Source organism: Triplophysa dalaica, chromosome 9, assembly GCF_015846415.1.
Source record: "Triplophysa dalaica isolate WHDGS20190420 chromosome 9, ASM1584641v1, whole genome shotgun sequence".
NCBI classification, from domain to species: Eukaryota; Metazoa; Chordata; class Actinopteri; order Cypriniformes; family Nemacheilidae; genus Triplophysa; species Triplophysa dalaica.
Window position 1 is genome coordinate 4,037,536 of NC_079550.1, and position 8,426 is coordinate 4,045,961.

The 8,426-nt window shown below is 38.7% G+C and overlaps 1 protein-coding gene across 1 annotated transcript; it reads left to right on the forward strand.

Annotated features, from left to right (window-relative positions):
- Nucleotides 1-115: 115 nt before the first annotated feature.
- Nucleotides 116-1,364, forward strand: LOC130428690 (uncharacterized). The gene is made up of 2 exons (XM_056756881.1): nt 116-464; nt 549-1,364. The coding sequence occupies exons 1-2, from the start codon at nt 116-118 to the stop codon at nt 1,184-1,186; spliced, it is 987 nt and encodes a 328-aa protein (XP_056612859.1). The 3' UTR covers nt 1,187-1,364.
- Nucleotides 1,365-8,426: the final 7,062 nt, after the last annotated feature.

An 8,426-nucleotide genomic window follows, 5' to 3' on the forward strand; every position in this document is an offset into this window, starting at 1 on the left:
CTCTCCATCTCTTCATTCATCTGGGTTTCATCGTTCTGCTCTGCCGACCCGAATCCTGAACAGACGGAGGTGACAAAATATGAAGGAAGAGAAAGCCTAGTGATGTGTTGACAAGATGAAACTTAAAACATCAACTCTCACTTCATCTCCTTTGCCAATATCAGCTGGTCCACCAACACCTGCTCCAACAGCTGAGAGGGTAAAATCCCATCATTCATCAGTGCCTGAACCGCTGGTCACATCACACTCTGATCTCTTTACACGCCTGGTCCTCTTGGACATTGAAGATGATGATGAGGTGCATATCATCTCTCCATTTGTTATGAATGATACAAGACAGAGAAGACCTAAGCCCAAGAGGGAAAAACAACCGACGTTTTGTTGGGTGGAGAAGAATAAAGAGTTGCTGGAGAGTGAAAGATCAGTGAAGAAACTGAACAATGCCAAAGAAACGGACCATGAAGGTAAGAGAAAGTGTATCAGATGTGACAAGAGTGCATTGTGTCGAGATAAAACATTGTGACTCTCTCAACGTCTTCATTCTTTAGGATCATCTCCTTACATCCCCTATGGATATACCGAGGCGATATCACTGTCAGCACCTTCATCACAGTCTGATCTCATCCTCATGGACATGAATGATAACAACGAGTCTGATGAGCCTGAGGTGAAGTTCATCTCTCCATTTGAGCTGAAGGACACCAGACACAGAAGACCGAAGCCCATGATAAAAGATCAACCGATGTTTTGTTGGATGGAGAGCACGGAGATGCTGGAGAGTGAAACTGAAATGGATGAAGTCCAGCCAGAAGCTCCAGAGCAGCAGGAGACACCTGTGAATAAATACCATCCAGAGAGCAACGCTGACAAACAACAAACCCTTCAGAAGGAGAAAGACGCTCATGACAACACCATCATGACAGGTCCTTATGGTCCCGTTGGAGATACCCAAGATCACCTGACAGGTCCAGAGAAGACCAAAGCTGCCAGCAAAACAAAAGGATTATTTGTTCTTCATCACTGGCTTGAGAAAAAGACCAAAAAACGACAGGAGGAGAAAATGAGAAAAGAAAGGGAAATAACAGAAACACAGTTACTGAGGGAGAGATACCTCAACAGTCCAGCATTGAAACATTTGTGTGTAAATAAGAACAACTCTTACTATATCCCGAATCTCCTTCTGTAACTCACACTACTGTAACAGTAGTGACTCCTCATCTGCTCCTCATGAATCCCAAACCTCCTATTCATATCTTTTCTCTACATGTGTGAAAAAAAACCTTTAGTTTTATGTGCAAAATAAATAAGTTTATGTGTGATATAAATAAGTATATGTTTTAAAAGATGAAGTTTATGTGCAAAAAAAAAACATTTATATGTGCCTTAAAATAAGTATGTGCAATTTTCCCTTAGTGTGTGCAAAGAAAACTCCTGTACAGTTTTACTTACCTTGTGTGCAATGAATAAACTTGTCTTTGTTTAATACACATTTTTTAAGTTTCTGTCATTCACTCACCCTCATGTCGTGTGAGATTCTTCACAGCTTTTCCACACAACGACCATTAACGTCTATCAAACTCTCTCAAATAGAACAAACGCAAGAACGATCGCCTCATGAGGATGAACCGCTTCGCTTTTCGTCTGAATTTTACTTAACGATTACATGAAATACATCTCAACGAGCTTCAGGCAGGTGTGTTCGAGTGCGCAGTGCCGGCTGATGTCTCCAGCCATCAAATGGTTCATGGACGAACAGGTGATCCTGAGCGGAAGTTGTCTCAGAGTGGCATGCGTGTCTGATACCAAACATTAAAGAGATTCTACGGGCTGGGTCATTTTCAAAATATGCTCACAAACCTGTCCCTACACTTTACAGGCATGTTAAAGCATCCAAATGAAAAAATCCACCCGATTTAGTCGTTAATACGCAACTCAGCGTAAAATAGCAATGATTGCCATTTAAGTCTTTATAGTTTTTAACTTTTTTTCTAAATTCATTTGAATTTCATTTGTGAGCTACTTGGAAAAACAAATGTCCCCCTCCTACGTTTAACTCTTTTGTATGGCATCTAAATTCTGATTAAAGATGCAATTCATTATTTGGGTGTAAGTGTCTTTAAATTCAAATATGATTCCTGCAGACAGAGATTAAACTCAATCCCATCAAAGACCTTTAAAGGAAAAGTTCAATTCATGGCTAGCAAGAGACTTATTATTGTCAAAAGCAGAGGGTCTGTCTCTTCCACACACATAATATATATTAACAAACAAGATAAAGGAAATCACATTGAAAATATTATATATTGTAGATGTTATCCCTCTCAAAGATACTTATAGCAATCTATAAAATATTAAAAATTAAAATTTGTATAATGGAAGAAACAATTATTAATCTTTTTGTGAAATTGTTTTAGTTACATATTTTTGGAATCAGAAAAAACAAATATCAGAATATATTTGGATACTTTTGATATTATTTAATATTTTCTAGAGTATTCAATATATTTTACATTTTTTTGGTTAATTTAATGCCTATGTTTAGTCCTTTGCGGGCATAAAGAACAAATAATATGAAAAGTCATAAATCGCTCTGAAGATTTAAATCTTATATAATTCCTCCCTCTGCCTTATGTTATTCATTTATTTTTATTTTCTCTTCCTCATTGCATGATTATGATTTTTGTGAAGTCTTTACTATCAATATTAATTTCAATAGTTTCTGTGTGTTATATTGGTCTATTGGCATTAATAATAAAACGTACTTACAAGGTCAAAGGTCAACAAAAAGATGCTCCGTTCAAGCAAACTTGCCCGTGAATACTATTCATAACATTTTAAGCATGAAACTGAATTTATTTTTTACTTTTTGATTTGTTGTGTGATGATCACGTGGTAACTTTTTGGTACATTGATATCTGATTTTTGTTTTTATCAGACAACACATTTGCAATGTCATTTCTATTTGACGGATCTACAGAGGCTTAAGTAGAATACTTAAGCCTCTGTACTACTTAATACCCCAGGGTGGTGGGGTTCGATTCCCGCTTCCGACTTGTGTGTGTGGAGTTTTCATGTTCTCCCCGTGCCTCGGGGGTTTCCTCCGGGTACTCCGGTTTCCTCCCATGGTCCAAAGACCATGATGGTAGGTTGATTGGCATCTCTGGAAAAATTGTCCGTAGGGTGTGAGTGTGTGAGTGCAGTGAGTGAATGAGTGAGTGTGTGTGCCCTGCGATGGGTTGGCACTCATCCAGGGTGTATCCTGCCTTGATGCCCGATGACTCCTGAGACCTGAGGCGCAGACTCCCCGTGACCCGAGGTAGTTCGTATAAGCGGTAGAAATGGATGGATGGAAGTTGGACAGTCACTTCCACATAATAAAGTGTGTAAAAAAATTGTGACACATATTCATTAGGTCTCTATCAGTTTTGCACATCGAGAGACTGAAATTTTTGCCCATTCCTCCTTGCCAAACAGCTCGAGCTCAGTGAGGTTGGTTGGAGAGCATTTGTGAACAGCAGTTTTCAGTTCTTTCCACAGATTCTCGATCGGATTCAGGTCTGGACTTTGACTTGGCCATTCTAACACCTGGATATGTTTATTTGTGAACCATTCCATTGTAGATTTTGCTTTATGTTTTGGATCATTGTCTTGTTGGAAGACAGATCTCCGTCCCAGTCTCAGGTCTCTTGCAGAGTCCATCAGGTTTTCTTCCAGAATGGTCCTGTATTTGGCTCCATCTATCTTCCCGTCAATTTTAACCATCTTCCCTGTCCCTGCTGAAGAAAAGCAGGCCCAAACCATGATGCTGCCACCACCATGTTTGACAGTGGGGATGGTGTGTTCAGGGTGATGAGCTGTGTTGCTTTTACGCCAAACATAACGTTTTGCATTGTTGCCAAAAAGTTCGATTTTGGTGCATCTGACCAGAGCACCTTCTTCCACATGTTTGGTGTGTCTCCCCGGTGGCTTGTGGCAAACTTTAAACGTCACATTTTATGGATATCTTTAAGAAATGGCTTTCTTCTTGCCACTCTTCCATAAAGGCAGATTTGTGCAGTATACGACTGATTGTTGTCCTATGGACAGAGTCTCCCACCTCAGATGTAGATCTCTGCAGTCCGTCCAGAGTAATCATGGGCCTCTTGGCTGCATCTCTGATCAGTCTTCTCCTTGTATAAGCTGAAAGTTTAGAGGTACGGCCAGGTCTTGGTAGATTTGCAGTGGTCTGATACTCCTTCCATTTCAATATTATTGCTTGCACAGTGCTCCTTGGGATGTTGAAAGCTTGGGAAATCTTTTTGTATCCAAATCCGGCTTTAAACTTCTCCACAACAGTATCTCGGACCTGCCTGGTGTGTTCCTTGTTCTTCATGATGCTCTCTGCGCCTTAAAACGGACCTCTGAGACTATCACCGTACAGGTGCATTTATACGGAGACTTGATTACACACAGGTGGATTCTATTTATCATCATTAATCATTTGGATCATTCAGAGATCCTCACTGAACTTCTGGAGAGAGTTTGCTGCACTGAAAGTGAAGGGGCTAAATTATTTTGCACGCCCAATTTTTCAGTTTTTTATTTGTTAAAAAAGTTTGAAATATCCAATATATTTCGTTCCACTTTATGATTGTGTCCCACTTGTTGTTGATTCTTCACAAACAATTACAGTTTCATATCTTTATGTTTGAAGCCTGAAATGTGGCAAAAGGTCGCAAAGTTCAAGGGGGGCGAATACTTTCGCAAGGCACTGTATAACATGTACACTGCGCACTGCAGAAATCAGTTGTATATCTCGTTATCGACAGGGTAGACCAATCACCTCAACTACTAAAGATAGTTTCGTAAAGAAACATGCCGATCTGACTCATCTATTAACCTTTTTCAACTAATATAGAATCGCTCGATGACATGACCAGCAACATAGGCACCATTTTCTCTAATGCATTAGAAGCGGTCGCACCTATGAAGTCAAAAAGATTAATGGAAAGATCATAGCACCATGGTATAATAACACCACACGCGCCCTAAAAAGAGAAATGCATAAACTGGAGCGAAAATGGAAACAAACCCAATTAGAGGTCTTTAAAATTGCATTGAAAGAGAGTGCAAGCTGTTACAAAAAGGCACTAAAAGCAGCAAAAGCCGAGCACTTCGGTAGCCCCATAGAAAATAACAAAAACAATCCAAGGTTTTTATTTAGTACAATTGCTAAACTAACAAACAAACAGACTCCACCTGACCTGGGTATTCCGCGGCACCTTCGTAGCAATGAATTCATGATATTTTTTACTGAGAAAATCAGAAAAAAAATACGAGACTACATAGCTAAAACCAAACCTCCAAGTGTATCGAAGAATTAGTCACCTAAAAGAAAGGCTACTGCATTTTTCTACTAAAATCAGGAAGACTTCATTAAAATTATTGCAACATCCAAACGACGACATGCTTATTAGACCCCATTCCGACTACTTTATTAAAAGAGTTACTACCTGCTGTAATTGAGCCGATTTGTAACATAATCAACTCGTCAATCAATCTAGGACATGTCCCAGGACCCTTTAAACTGGCTGAAATTAAGCATCTTATCAAAAAAACAAACTTAGACCCCAATGAACTTGGAAGTTATAGACCGATTTCAAATCTACCGTTCTTGTATAAAATACTAGAAAAGTAGTTTCAACTCAACTGTGTACCTTCCTACAAAATAATGGACATGAACGAAAAGTTTCAGTCTGGCTTTAGACCGCATCACAGCACTGAAACTGCGCTCGTTAGAATTACAATGACCTCCTTATTGCTTCAGATAAAGGTAACATCTCACTCTTAGTCCTGCTTGACCTTAGTGCTGCTTTCGATAGTGTAGACCATAAAATACTACTAGATCGTTTACACCATTATATCGGTATTCAGGGACAGGCACTGCAATGGTTCAGATCTTACTTAACAGACAGATGTCAATGCGTCCATTTAAATGGGAAATCGTCAAATCTTACGCAAGTAAATGATGGATTACCTCAGGGATCGGTTTTAGGACCCTTGCTTTTCTCCATATACATGCTGCCCCTTGGCAACATTATTAGAAAACATGGAATTAGCTTCCACTGTTATGCAGATGATATCTCATCAAGACCAGATGATTCCTTTAAGCTATCCAAACTGGCAGAGTGCATCGAGGACATAAACCATTGGATGACTAGTAAATTCCTCCTTTTAAAACTCTAGCAAAACAGAAATATTACATATAGCACCAAAATCAAGTTAACAGAATATCTCCGATTACAGCCTGCAAATTGAAAGCTGCACCGTTACTCAAAAAATACCGTTAAAGACCTAGGCGTTATATTAGACGGCAACCTGTCATTTAAAAATCACATCTCAAATATCACAAAAAACAGTCTTCTTCCACCTTTGAAATGTTGCCAAATTACGAAATAGTTTATGTGTTGCAGACGCAGAAAAGCTTATTCATGCATTTGTGACCTCATGGCTTGACTATTGTAATGCTCTTCTTAGTGGTTGTCCTGTATCATCTATAAACAAACCACAGTTAGTTCAGAATGCAGCTGCCAGAGTTCTTACTAGGTCAAGAAAATACAATCACATAACCCCAGTTTTATCACTGGCTACCCATTAAGTATCGTATTGATTTTAAAATTCTTTTAATTACTTACAAAGCCCTGAACGGTTTAGCATCCTATTTACTTAACCGAGCTTTTATCACGTTACTACAACCCATCAATCTCTAAGATCTAAAACGTTTAACTTTTGACAACACCTAGAATAACAAAATCCACCAAAGGGGGACTAGCTTTCTCATACGTAGCACCTAAAATCTGGAATAGCCTTTCCTGATACTATTCGAGGGTCAGACACACTCTCCAATTTAAATCTAGATTAAAGACACATCTTTTCAGCCAAGCCTTCACTTAATGCATAGTTAATGAACAGCAGCTACGCTCATCATTCTCTTTATTCTCTTTCTGCCTCTGCATCGGGAGGCCCATCCTGAGGTAGAAGAAGTTCCACCATGTCCAGACGACCGACAGATGCCAATCCCCAATTTGAGATTACGCCAGCTACAGCTGCAGACTGACTGACCATCCCAGCTCCATTCCATTCCATTCTCTACCGCTTTTCCGCCACCAGCCAAGAGAAAAATGACCATCGGACCATCCCAGCTCAGACCACTACATCCCCAACCAAGAGCAAAGACGGACTATTTGTCTTATTAATGCTGAAGTTACAATATTGGTATTAAATGCTAAACTTAAATCACATGTCACCAGTTTGAGTGCAGCTATGACATGTCAGAGGGGATATTTGTCTGACCTACACGTGCCTCTTTGATTTAATTGTAAGCAGGATGACTGAATGATCATAATCAATGTCAAAACCGACCAAAATAATCAATTTCAGTGGGGGTTGAATAATTTTGAACACAACTGTATGTTCTTATGGCCAGCAGTCGACCGTAAGGTGGCTACCGGCATTTTACTTCCGTGTTTTTGTTTGTTTATTTTATTAAAACTTTATTTAATGTTCGCCGGTTCCCGCCTCCTTCCTTCCTTTTATTGAACCATATTACACGCTACAGGAATCATAAGAATTGTTCAAATTAACCGTAGACTACGTCATCTGTGTAAACTGTAAATATACTTCTGTTCTGAATTGGTGATCCATCTCTGATAATGTCAGTTTGATGGTTTGGTACTTTGCTCTGTTGAACACAAAGAAAGACATTTAGAGGAATATCAGCAACTATCAGTTCTGGGGCACCATTGACTACTATTGTAATGTAAGGCAAGGCAAGTTTATTCATATAACACATTTCATACACAAGGGCAATTCAAGGTGCTTTACATAAAATGATTGACAGAGAAAGTAATAAGGTGTATCTTAAAATGCAAATGATTTAAGATCACATATACTTTAGATTTTAAGAGACAATAAAACAGCAATAGAATTGAATAAAAATGAGAGTGTATATATAAATGAATAGAGAAAATACATTAGAAATAGGAGTCCATTACAGTTATCCACCCTGCTGGTGATGAAAGCATGGACTAGTTTCTAAATCATGTAGGAAAAATGTCTATTTCTGATCTTAATTCATTGTAATTTAAGTTGTGTTATTGGTTGATAAAGTGAGTAACACACATGGAAATATTTACTGTACATCTCTGAACACACACACACTATATTTGCTCTATTTGATTCAAATCTACCGTGGTTTATACAACATTTTTCTGTGTTTACTGTCCTGACAATATTGTAGAACAACATTTTCTTTTGTTCCTGAAGTTTTTCAATCAATTCATCAAGGATTGTTAAACTGAATGTGTGAATGATGGTTTTCAAACAGTGTTATCAGTGTGATGTATTATTGTGTCTTCAGTCTGTGCACTCTAAAATGGCTGGGTTAA

Excerpts from the sequence above, each read along its gene's own strand:
- LOC130428690 (XM_056756881.1), top strand. The coding sequence starts at position 116 with ATGAAACTTAAAACATCAACTCTCACTTCATCTCCTTTGCCAATATCA. Across the intron at positions 465-548 it reads CAAAGAAACGGACCATGAAG|GATCATCTCCTTACATCCCC; the intron begins GTAAGAGAAAGT and ends TTCATTCTTTAG.